The sequence below is a fragment of the Alligator mississippiensis genome, chromosome 10, assembly GCF_030867095.1.
Source record: "Alligator mississippiensis isolate rAllMis1 chromosome 10, rAllMis1, whole genome shotgun sequence".
NCBI lineage: Eukaryota > Metazoa > Chordata > Crocodylia > Alligatoridae > Alligator > Alligator mississippiensis.
In genome coordinates this window covers 2,744,292-2,769,996 of record NC_081833.1, presented here as the reverse complement: position 1 = coordinate 2,769,996, position 25,705 = coordinate 2,744,292, and the positions used below count along the sequence as shown (strand labels likewise).

General features: G+C 52.0%; 1 protein-coding gene across 1 annotated transcript in view; it reads right to left on the bottom strand.

Moving 5' to 3' along the window:
* The window catches only part of SETD1B (SET domain containing 1B, histone lysine methyltransferase), a 59,108-nt gene that overhangs the window by 30,348 nt on the left and 3,055 nt on the right, over window positions 1–25,705 (bottom strand). The window contains 2 exon segments of the mRNA XM_019486863.2: window positions 18,937–20,112; window positions 23,611–23,723. Coding sequence (XP_019342408.2) covers window positions 18,937–20,112; window positions 23,611–23,723 — 1,289 coding nt within the window.

Genomic DNA, 25,705 nt, shown 5'->3' with positions numbered 1-25,705 from the left:
GCTAGAGCGCGGCGCTCACCGGCGCAAACGCAGGAAGACCGGCCTCTCTGCCGAGGCCCGAGCGTGGTCATCTCACCTGTCAAAGCTTTCACTAGAACCAGCTCTGGCGCACGGTCCTGGTAACAGGAGAATTTCACAGACATTCACTCCATTTTAAATTAAACGAGTCTGACCAGGTGTTTGTGTCGAGATCCCAGCTACACGCCCTCCGACACGTCATCTCAGCTCGACAACTTCCAGCCACTTGTGCGCAAACCTTCACCGTGGCGCCGTGTCGTGCAGTGGTGCTAGGCAGCTTGCACCACCAAATCCCAAAGACTGCTCCAACAAAACCGTGCGGCGAACGGCACGGGGTCAGCAACCCCAGACGAACTATCAAGCGCTAGTAACATGAAAGTCAGGTTAAACAGCATTTGACATCATGTAATAAGTGCTCATGAATGTTAATGAAGAAACAAAGCATCACTTGCTTGCAAGACGTGACGAGTCCACAGGCCCCTCCAGCGAGCCCTCACAAAAACCCAAAAACCAGGGAACAATTTTGCTTCCTCCGTCTCCCTCCACAACACGCGGCTTAGAAAACAGCACTGTGTTCAGCTTCCTTGCCCGGTAGTTTATAAGCAAGTCAAAACCAAAAATTCCTTTTTATCATGTTAAAAAAATGCTCCCTGCATCTAAGTGCATGTGGAATATAAAAAGCAGTCATTCAAATTATTTCATATTTACCAACCAGAGCACTTGTTTTAATAAAATAAGTGAGCCAAAAATCCTCCTTCATCTACACCTCCTGGTGAATGGGGGCAGAATTTACTCCTTAAAACTATTGACTACAAATCCAAATATTTCACAGTTAAATGCCAATATTCTTAGGAATTTTAAATCTCATGAAAGCTTCACAAGCAAGCGGGAATAGGCATCAATGCTGCTTCTTGAAGAAACACTTGTTATAACTCCCCAGCACAATAAAAGAACTAGCACTTAAAGGATTTCACTGGATTTTGGACAAGCAAAGACCTCAAAGGGCTTCACGAAGGCAGCACGGAGCAGCATTCGTCTTCCCAAACAAGCGGCCCGCGGGCTCCGCAGGCGACGGCCCTGGGCTCTGGGGCGCTTGTGCGACACAACCAGGTCGCACAGCACGTCGGGAGTGGAAAATAAGAGCAGCGCCCAGGTCCTTCCACCAGACCGCTGCCGCTGCTTTCACAGGTCTTGATGGGGGTGCTCCTGCCAGCCGGCTCGCTATGTTGGGAAAGGGAGGCGGCCACAAGAAGGACATGCCCGTGGCGCGAGAAAGACAGTGGCTCATGGCTCTCTCATATACAACCCGCCCTGACCGATGTTCTTGATTGCTTGTGCGGGAAAAGAACTGGACACGGTGAACTGGTTACTAGACCCCTTAATGCGTCATTCAGCGCCAAAGCAAGACTGAAGCAAGAGTCACAAGCAATAATTGCTTAAGGACACCATGTTGCAAGTGGAAAGTGTGTGTGTGTGTGTGTGTGTGTGTGTGTGTGTGTGTGTGTGTGTGGACAAACTCACACTCAACACACCCAGCACTGAGCCTCTTCCCTTTCATGGACAGTGTGCCGCCCATCATCCCAACTACAGAGGGGAGGTGCTGGCTGTAGGTATCTCCCGGCCTGTTTTTCCTCTAGCCCGCGCTTTCGGGGAGAACCGCGAGTCACGCAGACAGCCCAGCTCCAAGTGCCATGCTGCCTGTCGGGACGTGTGCCGATGCAGCGGCGTGACCTAGCGCGAAGCGCATGATGCTTTGTGGTGCTAAGCGTGGGGTTGAAACAAATGCTCAAACACGTATTTATAACACATGCAAGCAGCTACTCCATTTTACCGGCAATCCTGAGATAAACCTTTCTTTGATCAGCACACATGTCCTATAGGCTGTCTAGGAACAAATGTTCTCCGTGACGGCAGCAAGCTAGCTCAGGCTGGCGGCAGCCTGCCTGGGGCAACATGGAGCTCAGCGTGGGCTACAAAACCCACCTGAGAAGCTGGTTAGATACTGGGGCAGTGATCCTTTACTCCCTTTCGGGCTATTTCGAGGAACCAGGCACCCAAGGCTAGTTTAAGAGGAGCCCAGGTACTTCTCTGCTACACCGCAGTTGCAGCACTGTAGACACAGACTCAACAGAAGGTACAACGGATTACGGCCTCTACCAATACCCGACACATTGGTTCCCCGAGTCCTGCGTCTCGCCTAGGCAGCGTGCGTGCTGCTCTTGACTTCTGCGGCTCTTCGAGGACGTACATGAATCATATCAGACTCCTTAAATCCTGCTAACGGTCTTCTCCCAAGAGCTCCACTGGTCTTATTTGCCCGCTACACCCATCCTGCCAGCCTACTCCTATTCTTGGAGCAGTCTCCTGGTCAACGTTACCCACCACTCGTGCCGACGGCTCCGCATGGCATCAGTGTGGTTTTGAGCTCTTTGCTCTTGGGACAATGACTTGCAGAGTTTCATAGTTGTTAAGAGCTGGAAGGGACCATCGAGTCCGGACTGCTGGTACTTGGGCAGGAAAGACTGCTGGGGCCCGATGACCCCAGCAAGATGGGCATTGAGATGCTTTTTGAAGATTGCCTGCTCTGTGCTTTCACTACTGAAAAATGCATACGGGCAGATAAGCTGTAAGATGATGATAAGATTATTTCTAGGCGGTAACTTGCGTTAACATCAAATTATCTGAATCAAAGAATGGCACCCCCACAAATCTACATTTTTATAGGCCCTCATAGCGTGGGCTATTCAAAGGAAGTGCCGTAAGAAGTGGAAAGCAACCTAGGCAAAGAAAGCAGACAACGTTAACAAGCTTGCCCCAGAGAGACTCTGGACTGGGTTACAGAAAGGTAGGCTGCCGATGTGCCAGACTTTTTTAGCTCCTGACTGCTCACCGCACACCTAAGTGCAGACTCTGCAACCACAGTCCAAGCCTAAATAACGGCAGGATCTCACTCGACACGTGCTCTGCCTTAGCTGGTTCTCGCTCACGCCCTTAGACCGCTAGTGATTTGCCGAAAGGACGTGTAGTTGCTTAGCACTGATCAGAGCCTGGCGCGCTCCTGCAGCAGGACAACAGCAATAATAATATGAACATACTCATTAAAACAAAAAGGGCCCTCCTGGAATGAGAGGAGAAAAATCAAACACCGTCGCCCTAATTGACGCTGCTTTATTTAAATGCTCAGAGGAAACCTTCAGCTGCCTCCTCACAACGCAGAGGGAAGGGAGGGGCGATTCCCCAGAGCGCCGCGGCTCCCTCCGAGGACGGCCGGCTGTGTAAAGAAATGCCACCCTGGCGCGTGTTTGTGTCTCACAATGTGCCAGGCTCAGGTGCGGGTTCCTAATGAGCGTGTGCCTCGCACAGCAAGAAGCCAGGCTGAGGGCCCTGGAAAACACCTGAGCAAGCCGGCTAGCTAAGCCCAGCTCACCTGAGCATCGTAACAAGCAGCAGACCTGCTCTCTCGCGGGGAGGGGCGAAGGAAGGTGTAGGGCCAGTGCCGACCCAGGCGGGAGAGCCGCTTATTCACAGCAAATGTCTTCTTTCTACTTGAAAGCATTAGATTGTCGAAAGAGCTGGGTTGAAGCGTTGAAAGAGTTAGATCCAGGACATTAAGATGGTGAAGGGACGCACGATGGCACGAAAACGCTTCCTGACGGTCCGCAGTGACACGCTAGGACGCGGTATTGCCAACCCACTGCCCCACGAACCATGAGACGAACTCTTACAAAAAAAAATATCAAGAGACTGGGATGGAAAGCACGGGATGCTCTGTTTGAAGTGTGCGTGGGGGTTATTTGTGGAGGTGTGCGGGGCGCTGGAGCCTGGCAGGGCGCGGGGGCTGTGGGTCCGGAGCAGGAGGCTGCTGTGCGGGCGCTCAACTTCTGGGGCCTGGTGGGACTTCGGTGGGAGCCAGCCTCTCCAAGTACAGACCAGAGAACGTCTTCGCGGAAAGAGATGCGACGCCGGTGCAAGTAGCTGGCGTGCGCTTCCCGCCGGCTAAGGCCCTAACCTCTCGGCCAGGAGCGGGCTGGGGGCTTGGCTGTAACGGGAAGCGGGGAGAGGGGGGACGTGCCTGGCAGCAGGGCTCACCCACCCTGAGCAAGTTTAGCTGCCGGGCTCGGACGCGACTTAGTCAAGTCTTTGCTCCCTCTGCGAGCGGGGAATTTCCAGAGTAAGAGCCGAGCTGGAGGCTTAATTTTCAGTAATTTAGTGACATCCCTGTCGAGGAAGGCACGTTCTCCAGAAGGGAATACTTAGAGGAGCCAGACGCTTCCTGCTCCCCTGGGATGCCGTCACACACGGCAGCCTCCCAGGCGACTGCAGGGACAACCTCCAAGGAAAAGGAAAGCAAAGGTTTGGACCGTGCTGCTTCCCAGGTGGGCGCTTTGTTTGCTCTGAGCCCGCCGAGGAGGGCCAGGGGAGCCCGTCCCTCGTCCCTTGCCAGCCTGGGAGCGCTTTGCCCTGCTTTCCCTGTTGTAGGTAGGGGAGAGAGCCGACTGTGCTTTCACTTCCAAGGCTGTCGCCAAGTTAAATCACCCCCCAGTGCTACATCAGTCAAGGAGTCTTCTCGGCTTCCCCGCAGAGCGGCTGGGCCGCCAGACCAGGTGCAGCCTGGGGGCGGCAGTGCTGCGGGCAAGCAAGGCCAATCCAGCCAGGCCAGGACCCAGAGGGCACCTCTCCAAAACGAGTTTCTCCGTGTCGTTCACTGGCGTTATTTCTACTATCAGTGCATTGCATCTAAGGCCTTTCCAGGCTGGAAAGAACAGGAATTTGAGACCGCCTCTTCCTCCCTACAGACTTGGCTGTGGACGAGACAAGCGAGGCAAAACTTGGAGCCCTCGGTACCCCGGCTAAGTTGGACCCCAGCAGCATTTCCACCTCCTGCGACGTTGCACGTACGCTCCCGGGCCCCACACTGGGGTCCCCGGGTGGCAGAAACGCACCGAGGCTGTTTTAGCAACCAGACATTTGTGGCGCTTTAGAACCAAAGTTACGAGAAGGGGACCAGGACTGGAGTCCACGTACAAAGAAACGGAGGACACAATCCCCCACTACACACCGCACAGTTTAGTACCAGCTACAGCCGAGTGCGACTTCCCAAACCTCTGAATTTACTCCCACTTTATTCTCTGCTGCTTTTGCAGCATTTTATTTTGAAGCGGCTACATCCAACTGACTTGTGAGGTCAGGGTTTGCTCCCCGACACACGGGATAGAGCAGATACGCTTGCACAGCGTCCTGGCCGGCCAGCTGGGAGCTGTCTATAAAGTCCGCGTGGCTTTGCGGAGATACCAGCTCCTAGCTGGCTGATGTAGACCGGCCGGACTGTCTCGTTCCGGTCGGGCATCTCTGCTGAACTCCCACCGTCTGCAAACAAAGGAGTCCGATCTATACTGCGCTGCCAGTTCACGCCCCCGGGACTTTCCCCAGCAAGGGGCTCACAACTGGTGTTGAGATGCAGTGGGCAAACGGGCAGAAAAGCATTTGATAAATCATTTTCCCAAAGATTTGTCAACTCCCCCCCCCGTATCCCTCCTCCCTTCACAACCATCCTCTCCGGGTGGTGCTGCCGCAGGCGCCCTCCACGTGACTTCTTCACCTGTCTCTAGGATGGGCGCTTGGGCAGCATCTCTCCTGCTCCGAAGCCCAGTGGTGCAAAGCCCGGCTGTGCTACGTCCCTCCAAGAAAACTTCTGTCCGTGAGCTTGTGAGCAGCAGCTCCTTAAAGCAACTCAAAACAGCTCTCTCACACCAAAGTGAGTGGTCTATTCCCCAAAAGGCACAAAAGCAGCAAAAAAGGCTCAGAGAGCAAGAGACCTGTATGCCCGGGCTTCACCAACGCCTGCCCTTCCCTGCAAGCGTTTGGGCAGTCCCGCTCGACCCGCTCGGAGCTAGGAGGGCTGATGGGCTGCCGGGCATTTCTCCCTCTCTCTGTCGGTTGGGACGGCTCTTTCTGCCTTCAAGGGTACCAGGACCGGGAAGAATCCATTAACGGGAAGGGGAAGGATTGTCAGGATGAGTCTTGAGGCTTTGTTATAATCCTGGCTGCAATCATAATCACTGCAACTACCGTTTCAAAGAAGAAAGCGTGTGACATTCGTGCAAGACGAAGAGCTGCCCACGACGATCTGAGATGGGACGGGGCCACTCTCGTGAAGCACGAGGGCTCCGACACGACTGCTTCAGAGAAGATGCATTTCACAGGCTCGTCCTTAATGCCCAGACCAAGTACGATCTGTGTTTGGAAAGAGCATTCCCATCAGCTCAGGATAAAAAGGTCTTGCATCTTTTCCAAAGCAGGAGAGCCGCAAGCTGCCCGATGTTTCAGCGGCACGCGGGCCAAAACCTAAATGCTTAGGAAAGCGGACACACTAAATCGCTTTTTTGGGAGAAATGGCTGAAGCTGGTGGTGAAACCCGGGGGAAGCATTAGCGCAGAAACGGGGAACTCGCTAGGCCAAGACGCTTGTTAGGAGATACCGAGCTTTTCACTTCTCAGCTGGTTTCTTGTGACACTGCTCAGAGTCACCGCTCTGACTGCAGCCCTTCCTGAACCGAATTTGGCAGGCGCTCTGCGCTTCCTGAGCCCGGCCTGCACATCACAACACGCACCCAGCAGCCCCTCCTGGGGAAACTCTGCAGAGACGATGAACCGAACAGACCGCAGAGCGTCCCTGACCCCCGTGACTGCACGCTGACCAACAAACGGCTATGCCCGGGAGGTTGCAAGCCGCAGCTGCCCACTGCCCCTCCTTCCAGTCCAGAAGGGGGTTTTCCAGTGCTTTAATTACTTCTGATCTTATGGCACCTAATGCAAAGCCATGTTCAGGGGCCAGGCAGGTAAGCACTTCCCATCAGCGCTCTCCCCACCTCCGCCGTCCTCGTCCAGATTCCTGGTATCCTTTCTGCAGGCATCTCATCTTCACCGTTTCGTTTCCCTTTTTTCTTTCCGAACTGCCCCGTGCTCATTCCAGTCAAGTCAGGCAGAATAACAGAAAGCGGGGAAATAGGGGAGTATCGCACTATTTGCAAATATAGTTCAGATCTCCCTCATTCTTCACGGTTGCCTATAGCAACCTACAGCCAGGAACATCAGCCCTGCCCAATGAGCCAGGGCTTTGCTGTGGCAGGCGACTTCCTCCTGGATGTTATTCCTCTCCAGATCATGGAGGGTCACAGCAGGAGGAGGACGGGAAGCAGAGACTCTTTACATCACTGCAGTTGGCAACGCTGGGCTGAACTCGGAGCGAGAGAGCGCAAAAATAAGAATAACAAGCTTCCCCTGGGTTCCCTACAGATATTATATCTGCCCAATTAAACGATGCTTAATATAGATAGGAAGCGGCACATAAACTACGTAGTGGCAACCGTCACCAACTAAATATGGTTCCAGTGCATCCCACACCTGGGATGGCATTTCCACCGGCATTCACTCAGGTGCAACCCATAAAAGCCAATCCAGAAGCAAACTTGAATAGCCAAATTTCAGTGGAAAAGGCGCTGCAAGTCAAAGGCACGGCAGGGTCAAGCGTTCCAGCCTCCCGAGAGCATTCAGACCTCATAAAGAAGCACACCTGGCTGGTCTGTGCATTCCCTCTGCTCGTTTGCGCCGGGACAACCCCAGGTTTCTCCTGGCTCTGGCGACAAACTCGTGATCCAGGTAGAGCGGCCTCGCAGTCGCTGCGGGAACGAGTCGCTGCAAACAGACCGCGCTGCAAACAGGCCGGGAAAGGGACCGGCTGCGAGCCGGGAGTCCCGGGTTCTGCTCCGGCCGTTCACTCGCCTTCCCAGGACCGCTGCGTGGCTTTGGGCCTCTCTGTCCAGGTGATGATCCTTAATGCACTTGGCTAAAATGACTGAGGATCCTGCCTAAAACGCGCTGCGGAAGTGCACGTTAGCCTTCCAGTGCCCACGGAGGACCCAAAGATGCTAAGCTAGGAAGGCGTGGGGGTGCATGTTCTGCCCATGTATATGATGTTGGCATGCTAAGTGCACCCGCTCGAGAAAGGCAGGAATGTGGATAAAACAGGCCACCGGCAGAGGGGCGATGTGCAATGAAAAACAACAATAAAACCCTTTCCTTTCAATCGGGTTATTAGTTTTGAAATGCAGACGACCACCTCAAATGCACCCAAAGAACTGCATACAATTCTGTAAAAGAGCTTCGGCCGCACTGGAGACAGCCCTTTGCTTTGAGCGTTCAGCCTCGTGGCCGGCACAGCCCACTTACTTGTTTCAGGCCATCAGCAGCCAACGCTCCCAAGCACAGGGTTCACGGGCGCTCGGGCTGGAAGGGACCTCGCGAGATCCTCGGGTCCAGCCCCCAGCCCCGGCGCAGGAAGTCAGCTGGGGCCAGCAAGGTAAGTGTCCAGGCGTTTCTTTTCCATCAATAGCTTTACTTCAGATTACGTATCCTACCTTCCTTTAGGGACGACGGCACTGAACAGCAGCTCTCTACAGTTTATTCCACGCTGCAATCAATACAGTCAACACGCTGGAGATAATGTTGATGCTGCATCCTGCTAAAAAGTAGTGATAGGAGCAGGGCATTACTGATGCACACCAAAAGACTGCCAGACGTGGGGGTCAAGGGTAGAGAGCAGCGATTCTCAACCAGGTGCTGCAGGGCCCCGGCCGCCAACGAGAGCCTTTCAAGGGTACTGCAGGGCACCGCACTACACGAGCGGTGTTGGGTGTGCAAACGTGCTTCACAAGATAAACCTAGAGATGTCAAATCAGAACTCGGGTGTTACCGCCCTCTGGGCTCTCCAAGGTCTCCACAAACAGATGAATAGCTCTATTATTTCTCTGGGGTCAAAAACCAAGTGAAAACTAAGAGCTGACATTGTCCGAGGGGTGCCTTGGCTCAAACAAGGGGCGCCTTGCATCTCAAAGGGTCAAGAGCCACTGGTATAGACAGAAAATTCGCTGGACCCTTTAAAGCGATGTGGCCAGGTGCAGACGTGAACTTGGTGAAGCCACGAGCTTTGCCAGGAAGGACTCTAACCTCATTACCTGTTTAAAATGACTTTGGCTCCTAATTTAATCCTCGTCTCTAGCAATAAGACCAGTGATTATTCATTACAAACACACATTTATTTTGCATGTTTCTTTTTATACTCTCTAATATTTGCATTTTTCTCAGCTTGCACCATGTAAATCCCGCAGCTCTGGGACACCTGGGGCTGTGAGCGTTGCTTGTGCCTTGTACGCTGGGGGCGACGCTGGAAAACAAGCGTGCTAATGCAGGACAGGTCACTCCGGCATAGAGCTAGTTTCACTTCCCGGCTCCCATGACCGAGTGCGAGCCTGCAGTGCACTTTGCTGGAATAAAAACAGTTTCTGTCGCAATGTAAAAGCAAATGCAGCGCAAGGCCTCACTCCTGCAACAGGGCTGGACCAGCGCAGCACAGTGCCCATCTGTGCAAACATCTGCGTTCGTTAGGATCTGTGCGACCTTTTCGAAGTTCAGCATCGTTTTTAAATCTAAATGAGGGGCTGTGTCGGACTGGACGCATCCCCTTCAAAAAACAAGACAAGACTCCAAGCTGGATCCCCAATTAAAAGGCATCATTTTAAGTGCCCTTGCCTTTGACTAACATCTAGTGCCTGCCTTCTCTTTACATTTCACACGGACTTGAACATTTTAGTTCAGTGCTAAGGACTTGTGTACCTTCAGGCTGACTTGCCTCTTGGGGACCAGCGTACAGCTTGTATCGCAATGATGCAGGTTTTGGGGGTGGGGGGGATTCCCCATGTTATCTGCATCCTTCAAACTTCGACTCTATCTGTACTCGGAGCGTTTCGCCACATCCTCCGACTGCGGGGTCCCGGCGCGTGACGGCTCAGCTACAGGACCTGAATGGTACACGACCCGAGAAGTGGCTTTCCAAGCATCAGCTGAGACGTCATCTGGCCTCGTTTAGCGCCTGTACAAATACCAGTGGTGTCATCTAGATTAATGCTCAGAGACTGGGGAAACCCACCGAGCAGCTGGAACAGGCCCTGCAAAAGGAGGCTGGGCAAAGGAAGAGCCGCAAGGAGCCTGGATACGGAAAACACCGGTCTGCTTGAATGAAAAAGGAGCCGTTCGCTGCATCCTGACCACGTGCAGTCATAGGAAAAGTAGACGCTGCCTGAACACAAGCACAAAGTGGCGTGACACTTAGCCAGAATTATCCTTCTTTCTGGATAAGTCTTAATAGAAGAAAGTGTTTCTAACTTGCAGGCTACTGGTTCAGGTATCAGATTAGGTCTCCAGGGCTTTTTTTTTTTTTTTTTTTTTGGTAATCAACTTACTGCCTCATCTTGATAGTGGGTTAGCGGGCAGAGGACAGGAGAGCTGGTCAAAGGTGCACGGTAGATTTATTACATGGTTATCACCCCGTGTAAGATATAAATATGTGGTACAACAAAATCGAGGAGAGATCTAGCAGGGGCTATTAAACACAGCAGTCAAGGTGGTGACCGAGCTCAAGGCATCTCTAGTCGCATACCCGCTGGGCCAGGCAGGACGTGGCAGGCGACGGGTCGCTCCACACACGCCCTGCGTCTTATTCTCTTCCCATCACGCAGCTCCTACTTGCCACTGTCGGAGAGACGCCGGCATGCCAGGCAAGATGGACCTCTGGTCTGACCCAGTAGAGCTGCTCTTACGTAAAACAAATACACCCCGTTAAACCTCTAACAAAACACAAAAGTCAAATGGCCCAAGTCACAGAAGTGTGCGATTAGCACAGCTGTGTGACCCTTTTGCAACCAACCACAAGAAACGCTGCCAGCACCAAGTTCAAACACTGAAATGAAGCCATTAGGAGAGAGAGGAGGAAATGAAACTCTCTTTGTGCACTGTTCAAACTGCCCTCTATGCACAAAATGATCTCTGGAGCCCCAGCCACCAACAGCTTCCTTAGAAGTGATCGCTCCTACCAGATTAACTCCTTTTGCAAGACACAAAGAGAAGAGAGCCTGTTGCAAGTTAGAGACACGAATTAGAAGCCCGACCCATCTACTCTAGATGGTCTCCTGCACGGGAAGCTTCTCCGAGCAAACCCGCTCATTGTTTTCTCCGATTTCTACCCGGTGCCAGGGCTACCCTAGGAAACAGCGAAAACAGGCGTTTTTTGTTTTTTGTTTTTTTTTTAAGACCTCTCAACGTTTCACTTCTACTGAAAGCAAAACGCTCGGTCTCTAGACGGACTTTCTTTTGTACGAGTGGCAGCTTCACAGCGAGACCCGTGCCAGTGGCTGGCTCAAAGGAGCGTTTGTCCACAGGTATGTGGCACGCCGTGGCGTGTAAAGAGCTCGCTGGCTTCATTTTGTGTTTTGCTGCTGAGACGGGAGGCACGAGCAGGGCCCCGAGCTGAAGACTGAAATGTGTGGGGTGCCGAGCTGTGGGGCCTGGCGCCAGCGGTTTTGCTCGCGCCTATTCAGAGGCTGCCAGGGAAAGCAGCAGCAACCGAGGCTCTGACTGCGTGCTAGCCGACCCGCTGCTCCTGCGACGGAGCCGGTGAGAGGGCGCGCGGCGGGCACGGTGCAACGGCTGTTCGCCTTTCTTACAAGCCCTACGCAGAAGAGAGTACTGGCAGCAGGCAGAACAGCACAATATGTTACCAGCAGTTATTTTCTCAATATTTCTACTGATTACCTAATAGGCTGGCACCCTTTCTCAATGCCGCTGCTCGCTGCCGCACGCTGCTACCAAAAGGTTTGCTTTCACTCGGTCACTTTTTACTGCTGAACTTCAAGCACGGGTCCAAAGGGAACGGCGAGAGACGCCTTGCAACAGGAGGTCTGGCCCTTGCGTTTGGGAGAGTTAAACGTCCGATCGTGTCGCAATGACTGCTCACGCCGGGATTCCTGCGGCGTGCCCACAAGAGTGGTCTCTGGCCTGCTTGGGCGGCCAGCCGCTGCTCACGTGGGAATCGCTGCTGGCTCTCTGTTGCACGCCCAAATCTACGAAGGGCAGAATGCAGATCCCTAGAGAAGAGGACTGCATTGACAAGACGGTGGCTCGATCATAACCCTTTGTGCGGCCAAGTCAGGATTTCCTGATATTCCCCCCCACTGACAGCAGGTCCCGAATCTCTAACCCAAAAAGCAGCTCTAGAAGGGAGTGCATGCTGGCCCCAGAGGTACATGCTTCCCCACGGGAAATCCTGGTGGGAAGGGAGCACATAATGCCTCCCTCCCCCCAGCGTATTAGCAGAGGCTGCAGATTAAATGCTCCGGTGCAGCCCTAAGCACTTGGGCATCATGAACCCGCACAGATCTCACGGGGCACGACCGGAGCTGTAGTCCTACGGACGACTGAAAAGGGAATTTTATATAGATCGTGGGGCAGAAAACTTTCAGAAAACGACAGCTGACAACACCGACAGAAGACTGAATGAGAGAATCGTTATAATTGGCAACAGGGATTTATAAAGGGGTATGGTAATGTCACTTCTATTAGATATGCAAACTTTCAAAGCCTCAAAGTCCTAGCATGATACCAGAGAGTGAAAGAGGCACCGAGCCTCTCAACCACAGCATGCTTTCTATTTTTCAGCGACACTCAAAAGCATTTGCCAGTTCTGCTTTTGTCACCAACAAGAGCCGAGGCCCTTCATTCCTCTCCTTTGCCGACAGGGCTACGTGCAAAACCGTGAGGCTGTGCACCTTCAATTCAAACACAGTTTTATGTCTGCATGCACAAGCCTAATGATATCATCCAAGAGACTCGAGCGGGGCTCCAAAGTGAGACTCCTGCTTTGTTATCTCCCTCCAGTTCCTCCCAAGTGGGCTCCGCTCATTAGGAAAGCATCATCGTTAACCACCAGTCCCACCAATGCAGCGGGGACTGAGAACGAAGCCGGGGCCTCTCTCGTGCGCCATCACAGGTAAGGAAAATCCTACAAGCTCAATACGGCCATGGTGATAATGAGACAGCTCCTTTGCTTCCAGCGAGGCTCAGGGAATTCAGCAAGAGACTACAAGGAACAGGACCCTGCTCGCTGGCGTGGAGCTCAGCAGCAGTAAAAGAAGAGTAATGGCTTATTTTCTGGCATTTCAGTCACTCAAGAGGATGCTGGGTGCACACAGAGGGTGACGGCCTGTGCTGGACCTCCATGAAAAGCGGTGTGGGGAGAGGGCTGGAGGAAAGGCGCCTGCAAGTCACCTTCATCCCCTGGGGATCCCATGAGGAAGCAAGGCTCAGGGACCCCACGTGCACAGCAGCCGGCGGCTGCTCGGACGTCTGTGACATCTGGGCCCGTGATGCTGCTCCGGAGGCGCATCCAGCCCGGGGGCTTACGGGGTGGGCAGAGCAGGGGCGCCGGTGCCTGCGACAGGACCGCTCTCCCAGCCCATCCGCAGGCTTCGTGTAACCCGTGCAGGTCGCTGCGCTTGCCCGGAGGAGCGTAGGGAGATTTTGCACGACCCTTTGGCAGCGCAGAAGCGCGTTCTGCAATCCAGCAGGCACTGGAGGACTTGCAAAAGACCAACGTCCCGCTGTGTTGCAGGGAGCCCGGGCCGGGCTCCCTGCATCTGCCTTCTTCTGAGCAACCTCAAGCTCCGGGGCTCCAGCCCTGCAGGTCCGCGCGCCACGAGGAGCTTCCTTTGAGGGGAGAAATGACACACGTGCGTCCAGCGCGGAAGGAGCACACACACGCGCTTGCTGACTGCCACAAGCTGGGCACGAACGGCTGAATTCGCATGTACAACCGAGTAGCCGCCCCAGCCTCTGCTGCGGGGACACCGGCTGGTTGCTCGCATGGTCACAAACGCATATTCTTCAGTCTCCAGCTCCGACTGGCACGATCACAGCCTAAAGCCCGGAGAACTCAGGAAAAGTTGGTTGTATTTGAATCACACAATGTGTTTATGACACTGGGCAGTAAGTCACAACTCTCAAGGCCTTTTTTTTTTTGCCATAATTAAAGCAAATCCATTCAACTCCCCCCTCTGCGAGTGACACTCCCCACTCTTGTTATAACCTGGATCCCAGGTGTGCATATACGCTACATACCTATATAACACCTACTTGTGCACGCAAGGGCCATGGGGGCTGCGCTGCTGTTACTGTGGAAACTACGGCTTTGAACTTACGAGCTCTTAAGGTTTAAATGTGCATTTACATTGTTGGGGGTTTTTTGCCTTGAATAACTACCTTGTGCTGTTCAGTAAAAACATACAGCCCAGCCTCAACAAACCTGAACGGGACGGTGGCCCGTATTCACTCGTACAGCAGCACGTTCTCCAGACAGAGATAGGAGCAACCGTCTCAAGCTGCAACAAGGGACGTTCGGTTAGATATTAGGAAGGATTTTCTCACTAGGTGGGTAGTAAAACACAGCACCAGGCTCCCCAGAGAGGTGGGGGACTCTCCATCCTTGGAGGTTTTGAAGCCCCAGGCAGACAAAGCCTTGGCTGGGATGATGTAGGTGGGGCTGGTCCTGCTTAGAGCGGGCGGGTGGACTCCTGAGCTCCCTTCCCCCCTCGTTGTCTGTAAGTCGTTAAAGGGATCCCACAACTTTACATATAACGAGGCAGATCCTACCCAGCCCGGCATGGGCACCTCGCTTGAGGAGAGAGGCTTTTCCGCCTGGGTCAGCAGCGTTAACACCCAGAGCAAGCGGCTGGACTGTGCAGCACGGGCCGTGAAAAGCCAGTTCAGGTCTGTCCCGTTGCTGGCGGGGTAGCTCCCGTATTAGAAGCAGAGCTGGCATTGCTTTTACCCCCTTGAATAGTCACACCCGTCAATGGCAGGATTCAAAGCAGGAATCCACTGGCCATTCGGGTTCGGGAATGGGAGTCCAGCAGCTCCTGAACAGGAGGTGGCGAGGAAGAAGACTGTCGGACCGGTCACACCTGCAGAGGGATGTTAAGGGGGTAAAAGCGAGTTGCCCTGTCTAGTATTGCCACTTTTGCCTCTTCCAACCCTAGGCATGGCCAGGCAGGAACAAATCTCAACCGTATGTGGACACAAAGGGCAAACCTTCAGGGCCTTCCCTGGCACTGCGGTACTGGAATGAGCTGGGAATGTGCTTTTAATTCATGCTGATCTGCAACTTTAGATGTAGAAAGCATCTTCAAATCGCTCTGAAAAGACCACGCTGTTATGCAAATGTGATTTGTCACAGAGAGGTTGACACAGGCCTGCGAAGAGGCACCCTGGCATCGGCTGACAAAGAAAAGCCAGGCGCTGCACGGAAACCGAAGCGGTCTGCCGGGGAAGCCGGTTCCAGCAGCACTTTCTAGGTGTCGCCAGGACTGCTGCATCTGGTGCGGTTTCCATTTCTCTCACGAACCATTTGTTCGAGTCACAGCGAGCACGGCAGCAGCACCGAGCTGTTATGCCTCATTACTATTGCAGAGGAGCCCTGCTCTCATGACTGGCACATCTATTATAACGCGCACGAGGTTACGGTGTCTCAGGGTCTGTCCAAATCGCAAGGACACCGAGATATTTTGTACTGGGGAAGGTCTAACCAGATGACACCGTTGCTACCGGAATAAAAACCCGGTGTCTCCGGGCACGGGGACATGAAAGGCAGCGTCAAAACATGGAAATGGCTTGTTCTAATCTTCCCGCCCGCCCGAGCGCACGCACGGGGCCTCTTCCTGTAACAGGCCCAGCACAAACACGCCCTGGCTCAGCTGGGACGTTGCACACTTAACTCTTGCACTTCCAAAACCCCGCAGCTGGAAAGAAGAAACGACACTGCCGATGGCAGCCGCCACCTCCCGGTGTACCAGAAAGACAGGAAGAGTCGGGTTGGCGTCGGCTTCACAATCTTCCTGAGCCAGCGTTGCAGCTAACCAGCTTTACGCCCTGGTTTCTATTCCCTTGCCCAGGACAATGCTGGATACTTCCCAAACACTGCCTTGCATTTGTGTGTGTGCTCCTCGCATAGGAGTCCTTCCTTTTTTCTCTCTACCCACATTTCAGCTCTACTCTGGGCTTTCCCTCCTAGCTCCCTTCCTTGGGCCAGTCTCAAACGCGACGCTCTCTGCGGACTATAATCACTTAACCAGAAACGTCTGCAGGTCGGTGCGTGGTGCCAGGCTCAGCCGAGTCCGGCCAGCTCAGGGAGGAACAGGCCAGAGCTGGGATTAAACTCAGGGGTGTTGCCTGGTAAATGGAAGTAGTTATTAATGGGAGTCGGGACTCGCCTTCTTCATTATAACCTCGGTCATTGCAAGCCTGAGCCTTCTGCCTGGATGTGGAGCGCGCGGTGCTTCTGGCTAGGGGACAAGTCTTGCCACCTGTAGACGGGAGTCGGACGGTGCGAGTAAAACTTCCTTCCACTCCGATGGAAGCAGGAGCGGCCCCTGGAAAACCTGCTGCCACCTCGCACAAAGGCTTCCTTGCTACCCTTTTTTTTTTTTAATCTTCGCGAGCACCGAGATTTCACGGCCAGCGTGCAGCCTGCTACGGGGAGTGCTCTCGGCCTGCGGATCAGGCCACGTTCCACCGCTTAGAAAGTGGATTATGAAGGAAACAAAGGTCTCTGCCTCTTATTGCTTTTTTACCACGCATAAAAACGAGAACTACAGGCCCTGGCGCCGTCCCCGGCACAGGACTGCTGCTCTGCTCTTCCCCTCTCCCCCTTCACGCTGACCGCACGCGAGGTGCCGGCTTCCCCTGCTTGGCTGAAGGGTTCTTTGGAGGACTGGAGCCGAGCAGTGCCACGGCACAATAGGCTGAAGCCCAAGTTTCAGCTTTCCCAGCCCTTTAGACGGCGTAAGGCTCGACACTCCTTTCTAGCTCGCTTGGAAAGCTGCAGCTCAAATTTCAGCCCACGGAGGAGGCACTATTCAACTCCTCTCCTCCAGCGAGAGAGAGGGAAGCCAAGATCTACCATTCCTAATGTGAAAAACAATGGAAAGGGGGAAGCAAAGGGAGATGTTCTTGCGCACCCTAAGCGAGCAGTGGAAGGTGCGCACGGGTTTGCGAATGCCTGGGAGGAGCTAGGGACGATACTTGAAGAACACGGTGCCCAAAACAACCAGATCTGCAAAGAAAAGCTCGCTGTGTGGGTTAGGAAACGGCTGCGGGGGCTACAGGCCATCACCGTCTCTTTTACTTTTAAACCAGGCTCCTAGAAGCTGTTTTTCTTAGGACAAAAAGCCTGTAGAGATAAACTGACACCTGCCTTTCAATGAGAAGAGACAAAGATTGAATGCAGGCTACAACCTAGGCGCAGGCTTGCCCCATACAATGGGCAGCCAGTGTAACGGGTCAGCAAGCTTTCCGGAGGCTGGTAAGGGACGCTAACAGCTCAGCTGTAGAAAGTCCCAACATGCCAGGTTGGCATTCACCCATTTTTCTTAACTAGAGGCTGAAACACTCAGCAGTTGAAGGGAAAGAAAAGCAAATAAAAAGCAGGAGAGTAGATCCAAGCCCCTCACGCCCAAGAGATCATACAGAGTCGCCTGCTGCAAATGAGCTAGTTGCAAATCGTTTGGGGTTTTTAAGATACTAGAGCATCCCTCTCACAATGTGGAAGGACCAGTGCGATGGTTCAGAAACCTGCTTTCCCAACCATATTGGGGAATGTGTCATACCAGTCGCTTCCCTTCCAGTCACACTGCCACGGGCGTTTTGCAGGGGAGGAGGAGGAGGGGGAATCCGGGTCAGCCCGCACCAGGCGTGGAGCCCCAACAGCTGAACCGCTGCTAAGGCTAGCCCTGCAGCTCCAAGTTCAGAGGGGTTTGGAAGTGTACTTACAACACACACAAAATATCTGGCATCATTTCCAAGTGTAAAACAAACAACCAGAAGCCAGGAGGGAGACATTTCTCCCAGCCTGTTAACATTTCGACATGCCTTGCATTATTATTATTACGGTGTCTTTCGTCCAAACAATCCACAACACTTTGCAAAGCAGAACTGTGCAGAAAGAGCTGCGCAGCCTGCCGAAAGGCAGCTACCTCTGGGGTGGAAATGTAGGGCAACTGTTTACTAGTGCGTGGCAATATTTTCAGCCGAATAAGAAATAAAGGGCATGGATCTTAAATTCAATTTAATTGCATTAAAAAAATCAATGCAGAAAAAATTGCATTCAATCTTTTACGTTGTTGCTTTCTCATAAAGGAACACAATCTAGAATACCAGCCAGGCCTGAATAGCTTTCTTCCCTGCACTCAAATGATACACCACTTTCACCCGCTCAACTTGCTGCTATCCAGCCCTCCTGAACGGCTATCCTTTGACCATAACTGACATTTTTTCCTGGGGCCCAAATGCACGTTGTAGTAAACTACTCCTGTTTATTGTCACTGAACTATCAAATAAATGCTTACTGCAAAGCAGCTTCTCTGGCACCATGCCACATGGTTAAGCTCCTGATGTCCTTCATCCCCAAATGCCCCGTTAGAGGCAGAAAGCTCTGCCTGTCGGTCAAGCCGCGGCGGAAGCCATGCCCAATGGGCCAGTACCTCTGCACTATTAAGTGGCTCGGGGACAGAGCATATGGGAACCTGTTCAAACCCGGCGGTACAAATGCTCCAACAGCCACCGGACCAAGAGAGAAGGATTTCAAAAGGGACTTCAGAGCTGGTGAGGAGGAGATAGGCAGCTCTGGTGTTGCTCCACAGGCCGAGCGCGAGGTGAGCAGTAGCAATGCAACGTCCCACTCGATCTGGGGGGGGGTCACCCCAAGGACAAGCAGGGAGTTGAATCCCTTAAGCCTGTTCAATCCTGGAGCTCTCTACTGCAACGGCCCAGCGCAGGGGCTGTGCTTGAACACAAACACCTGTCAACCGGCGCCGTCAGCTCTCCAGACATGTCTCCTCTAACCCGCTACCGACAGCCCGAGTCATGTCAGGCTTTAATGCGGCGCTCCCCCCGTGCAAGGCTCTAAACAACCACAGTCGGCACGCGCGGGAGCCTGCCCCGGTGCACGTACAACGTTTGCAGAGCCCATCTCACTTACCTCATCCATTTTTTCTGACGCTGGACTCCGGTCACCAGGCACCATTTCCTTGGTTTCAGAGGTCTCAGGTTTGGACGTCCTATTCAGCTGATCGATAGGAGTCATACTGGCCTCTGACGTTGCCCTTGAATTCTGGCCCAGAGCAGGTGCCCCAAGGATGGGCTCATCGTCATCGGAGTCTGGTAATGGCGTGGGACTAATATCCTCCAAGCCAGTGCTGGAGGGGCGCGAGGACGGTGTCTGGCCTCGGTAACTGGGCTGGGAGTTGGAACTATACATGGGGATTGGGGAGAGCTGGGAGGAGGAGGAGGAGATGGGGCTGCCTTCCATGCGGATCTCATTGTCCGAGTCGTGTTCGTTGAGGAAAGGTAACTTTGTTCTCTGCTCCTTCAAGAGCATCTCGATCCTTGAGTCTAAACTGTTATGCTGCATTTCAGACTCCATGGTGGGGGTGCCAGGCGTCTCGCTCCGCTCTGGAGTCTGAGAGAAGGACGCCGTGCTTTGCTCAGTAACACAGTTGGATTCTGGCAGGGGCGGGGGTTCCTCCTGCTTTTCTTTCACAGGGACAAAATCAACGTTGGTAGCAGCGCTACCCTCTGCCGCCGTCTCAGCCGGCGGTGGCGCGGGTCTTCGGTACTCAGCATCTCTGGAAGTCTGGGGAAACTGCTGCTCCTCGGACTGAGGAAATACAGCCGGCGCTTGGTACGGAGAGAAGGCAGATTTGTAACTCGAAGAGCCAGAATGGCTCAAGGAAGGAGTGTGAGAATATTGTACTGGCTCTGGCTGATGAGATTTGTATGTGTTAAACTGATGCTCCGACCCTCTGTAAACACCTGCCGAGTTATGGACATAGTGATGTCCTTGCCGTCTATTGTAGGCATCTGTAAATTTTGTGTCGTGTCTCCTGGGTTTATACCCAGAGTCCTGTCCGTAATGGTACACCGGTGTCGTTTGACGACTGGAATAGGTTGAGTCTTGGGAAAACGGAGTCCCCAGCCGCGGGGTAAGGGGGGTGCCTTGGGACTGGGGGGTATATTGGCTGTATGAGTTTGGGGTGTCTTGCCGACAGCTGGAATAGGCTGTGTCATGGGAAAACGGGGTGCTACTGTTTGGGGTGACGGATGATCCCGCAGAAGAAAGGTTACTGTCTTTCAGGCGTTTTAGAGACTCCGTCAGCTATAAAAAAAAAAAAAAGAAAAAGAAAATCTATACAATGCAATTTTAAAAACCATTTTTGTTTGATTTCCAGAGAGGCGGCCCACCCAAACTAACTGCTGATTTTAACAGCAGCAGCAGCGCTAGCATCTCTAAGAAAGAGCCTAGAGGTAGTTACTTGGGGAAAAAACACAAGGAAAGGATCTGTAGGAAAAAAGAATGGGCAAATGCTATTTATTCTTTTGTTAAAGGCCCAGAGCATCAGATAAATGCAAAGGTGTGCACAGAAAATGCTGCAGGTAAGTACATACAAATTGGCCACCAACAGTTTGGCTATTTTAGGAGTAACTAGGGAATAAATAACTGTGTCGATAAAGGCAAGTGCCCCTGAAACAAGAGGCCAAGAACTTTTTTCTGAAGCTGGAAGAGACTCGGCTCAACCCGCTGACATATGAACAAAGCCAAACCAAAGGCACGCTCGCGCTGGGCCGGGGGCTGCGATCGGACCAAAAAGCCGGCCCGTCTGCAAGGCTGGGAGCGGCCGAAGTCCACGGGGCTTCTTGTTGGGGCGACAGTGGGAGCAGGACCTCCCCATCCACCGCTCGCGGAGCTCCAGCAGGAGAGAAAGGGGCACGTTTCTCCAGCACATGGAAAGAGGTTGGGTCTGAGCTCCTAAAAACCCTGGTGTTTTTCAAACAGAAAAAGAAACCCCACAAACGCTAATGCTCGGGTTCCCCATCAGGGAGCTTGAAAAACAAATCCATGGACATAGCAGAACAGCCAAATCACCTGCCTCAATGAGATTTACTTCCAAGGCACACCCGGAGGTTTATAGGAAGAGTCCAATTCAAATCTGAAGCCAATCGAATGGGTGGGGGCCTCTCCGATGGATCTCAGTCATCTCGGTGTCGTGCCAAACACCAGACCTCTAAGCAATTTTCAGTAAGGTAGATGGGCCAGACAGCAGGCACGAGCCCAGCCCCGCTCACAGCAGTGAGTGCTGGACCGGGTTCGAAGATAGCAGCAGCAGAAACAAAGGACCGGCCGAGCAGCCAGGCAAGAGAATTTATTGAGACGATACTCTGGCTACTCCCCTGTCAAGTATTAGTATTTAAATGGGACCCTTGAATCACCTGCTAATAGTTTCTGTACACTTTGCATGCCAGTGGTTTTACACACTCAGCAGCAGGGCCAGGCTTTCCCCGGGGCTCCCACCTGCCTGACAGTCGCACGCACCTCTCGTTAGGCTGGCTTGCTTATTGCCGTGCACAGCACAGTTTGACTATTGTAAGCCGAAGTGATTGGGGAGTTGGTACATTTTCCTCTTTAAAGATCTTCCACCCATGTCCTTGCACGGTTTAAAGGCCAGCCTAGGTCATGTCTGCTCCTACAATCCACTTGTGTATCAATCCCCTTTGCCTTTGGCTGCTGCTGCCCGGGACCACGGCTCTAGTGACACCTGCAAACCAGATCCAAAACCCACCACACCAAACTCAACGGGCGTCTTTCCACCAACTTCAACAGGCTTTGGGTCCACCCCCCACGAAGAAGGGGCTTTCAGGAGGCTGAGGGAACTGTAACAGGGGACAGGAAGGAAATTAAGGACTTTCAAGCCACCGTACTGTAATTTGTACAGCGTATTAGCAGGTTTCTTGGCAAAAAAAAAAAAAAAAAGAATAAAAGGTATCTAATGAATAATTTCCTAATAGCATTACTAAAAAGCTATTGTTTAGTGGGTAAACTCCCATGGGTGGAAAAAAAAATTTAAATAATAAATCAGTCAAGGAATCAATGAATCCCCAGTAATACTATTCATTCAATTCCAGTAACCCAACACGCGGACAAGAACCTTTTGACAACAACTGGGCTGCGACTGTTTCCCAACGCTCACTGCTAGCCATAACCATCAGGTGTTTCACTGTGAACCGTGCCCAGCTAGTCACGGTGAAAGGGCACCTCTGTTCGGGGCCTGAGGTTGGGCGGCAAGGAGCAGCCCCTGCGAAATGCCGAGCGCCTAGCGCTCCTTTTGAAGTGAGCTGGAGTGGAAGGTGCCTAAGAGCAAGCACTCAGCACCTTTGCAGGACCAGGTCCTCGTAAAAGGGCAGCCTCGTCCTCCCCACGTTTTAAGGGGACTTGCTGGAGGGGAGAGAATACCGAGCCTCTTTATGATTGAGAAAGGAGGCCTCATGGGTTTTGGCCGAGTGCTGGATTTGGGGGTTTTATATCGGAGGACTGAACTTGAACGGGAAAAAAAAAAGAGTTTCTTCCCCCTCCCCCAGTTTGGGCTCTTGCAGGCAGTAATCAAGTGGTGCCTATTGCATAAAGCTCTGTGGCAACCTCAGAAGTAGTGCAACTGGGGCAGGAGCAGAGTTGAAAGAAGGAAATCAGAGCAGCTAAGAAGGGAAATGATTTATGGTTAACAGGTTCAAGACCTTTAGCAAATCTTTCACACCTGGATGCCTCAAGTTCAGCTCCTAACTCGACAACCAGGAGCCTAAATAAATGTGGACAAGTCACAGGAACTCGGTGTACTCAGCACGGCTGGGCCCCAACCTGGAAAGCGAGCCCAACAAAGGCAAGCTGACCCTCCCGTCTCTCAGATCTCAACAGGCTCCACGCGGGAGCGGGCGACCTGGTGCGGAAGGGTACACCGGGACCCTAACGTTAGGAATCCCGGGTTGGGAAATTTTGGCTTTCGTTTTTGTTAACACCTGTTTGACTCTGATGATGAATGGACACTGCGGAGAAGCGACGTCATTTTTAAGGCTGCAACACCTCTATGATCTTTTCATTTGAGAGCATGAGAGAAACATCGTCAGCTCCCTAGAGAGCCTAGGGAAGAACCAAGCTGAACATGCCTGGCATTTCTGAGATAGGGAGCAGGCAGGAACGAAATGTTAACCCTTAGAAAGAATAATGATAAACATACACCCCTCTAGCAAACCCTAAACACACGCACCCATTGGAGGTAACTCTTCAGGCAAGGGAGCACTGGCGATGTGTAGGGGGTGCACGGGGGTGCACACCCCCCCCAAGATCGGCCATGCACCTCCTGGAAGCACTTCCAGTTTTGCCGCTGGCTTGGCAATCGGCCGCTGGGGGACCCCCTGCCCTGGTTGGCGACCCGGTGCCCCCCCAAACTTGTGAGGCACCAGTCGCCCATGCAAGGGACCAAACGTGTCCTTGCGAACCTGCCACCAACAGCAGTGGGACTACCTCTATGGACGGCCCCAGCCGAGCGAGCTGAACTGCAGCCCGCTGGCTCTGCACGAATCGCCACCTTCTTATTTAGACCCGGGCACAGAGCCCTGCCCCAAAGACGGAGACAGTCTTGTCCAGAGTGATCCTGCGCACAGCGCTTGCAAGGAATGAGCCCTAGATAACTATGAGTGACTATAACCTCCGCAGAGAGGGCACAAAAATCAGCGTCAATGCAAGAAGAGAAGCTCCTTTCGTGAAGGCCCGTCTGTCTGTCAGATTCTACACCGTGCTATTCAAATGCATCGAGGCACGCTATACCTGCAGATTTTCATTCACCGTGGGCGAGGCATCCTGTTCGTTGCCTACGGGAAGGGTCTGAGGAGTGTAAAGACCGCTCACCAGCAAGCCATAGAACCGCATGCGGGTTTCACCTGCACAAGAAGCCACAGGGAGAAAACTTTTGAAAAAAGCAGAACGATACACACACCATATACAATGCAGGAGGCTCTTCACCGGGGCTTCCCCAGCCTGCCCAGCACTCTGACTGACCCTCGCCCCCACCCTTCGACGCCATGCTTTCTGCAGCAAAAGCCCAGGTCTGCACTTAGTGAGATCAGTCAAGCACTGTTCCTTGAAATCAGCTGGACAAGTGATGTAACACTCCTCTCTCCCTCGGGGGACAGGGAGGTTTCTAAACAGGTTTTTTTTCCCCTCTTCTCATCCTACTTGGCAGCTGTGTTTCTATTCATGCTTTCTCCGGAGCAGGAATTTCCCTCTTCTCAGCAGTGCCAAACTGTTTACACATTTTAAAACTGTAACTTTTATAAAAGCTTCGTTTCAGTCAGTGCAACAATGAACCCTGTCAATATCTGCAGCCAACTTAGCGGTCTTTTCCACGTACGTATTTTACCGCTTCTCATTCAAGAAGGCAGCGATGCACCTTTTTTGCAACTTAATCAAGTATATTTAGCACTTTCCTAATGCAAACAAACAGTCTAAATAATGAGCATGCAGTGCTACGAAACTTTTCATTTTTAGGTTGCTGAATTTTAGCTAGCACGTGATTTCCTAATATCAGAGGTGCGTGATTACTCTGGATGTGATGCTGCACGCTTTCCAGTCAATGGAAGCCTGCAAGCGACTTCAAAAGCAGCAGACCCTTAGCGATACCCTGGAGACTGCATATACCAACCGTGGATTCTTTTAAACTGTCAGAAAAATTATTTAAATGGAAAGTTCAGCCTATGTCAACATCGCAGGAGATTAATCTTGTGAGGGGTTCTTCTCTTGGTCCTTTTAATGAAAAAACAACATCCAATTGCAAAAAGAAATGATATACCGTGGAATGCATAAACCCAGGGCGTGGGCTGCAGCCCACACACACGCAGCATGTGTGCCTGCAAGTGCTTCCCCTTCGTGAGACTACTTGGCGTGAGTTAGTGCTGCAGGATCAAACACCCAACTCTCAATGCACTGGTCTGTGTGAGCCCACACTACTTGGGGAAAGAGCCAGCCAAATTCAATGTTCTTGAACACATGTTGCAAAAGGGGTTCCAGCACGGCTTAATTTCATAATAAGGCTTCCCATATGTGTGTACTTGTCCTAACTCAGATGAAGTCAAAGAAGCCATGATAACTTGCATGGAGAATGTGGCCCGGAGTGGCTGATGTACTGAATCGTCATGAAATGATAACGCTTGCCATCAAAATGTGGTTTATAAAGTATGTTTTTAATATTAGCATTATTTTTAAATAGTGCAATGGGTCTTTATAAAGGCTTCTTCACTCACTCTTTTTATCTACTTCATAACTAAATATTTGGTGCTTATCTACCTTTGTTTTCAAAAGAGCTTTACAAGTGTCAAATGACTGTCAATCAGAGCTAGGCAGTTAGATAATTAACTACTATATCCATTTTCCAGGTGGAAGAAAAAGAAGGTAGAAAACTTGCTTTAGGCTATAGGGAGATTCCATCTCAGAGTCAAAATTATGCAGCTAATCTTGTGCCAGATGCATTAAAAGCAATAAATCATTAAATACGCAGGTAGAGCAATCCTTACGCTCCTTTTTATGCTATTACTTTTGCTAAAATTCAGAAACTGATATTGAATTTTTCATTTGTTTTTAAATCCTATTACTAGTTCTTGAAGAGCTGAATATTGAGGAAAAATGGAGAAGTAAGATGCATATCCAAAAATACTCTAACCTGCTAATGCTGTCTTTTGGCTTTATATTTTTCATGTTCTAGCTAGATGTTAGTGCATTGCTGTCCCTTATTGCTTCTCTTAAAAAGTATAAAATCAAGTAGCCAGAAACTTTGAAAAAGGTAAATTTAGAGGTACATGGATGGCTTGTTGCACAGAAACAAAACTGCAGACACGCCATTGCTTTCCCAAAGTAACGGACACATCCG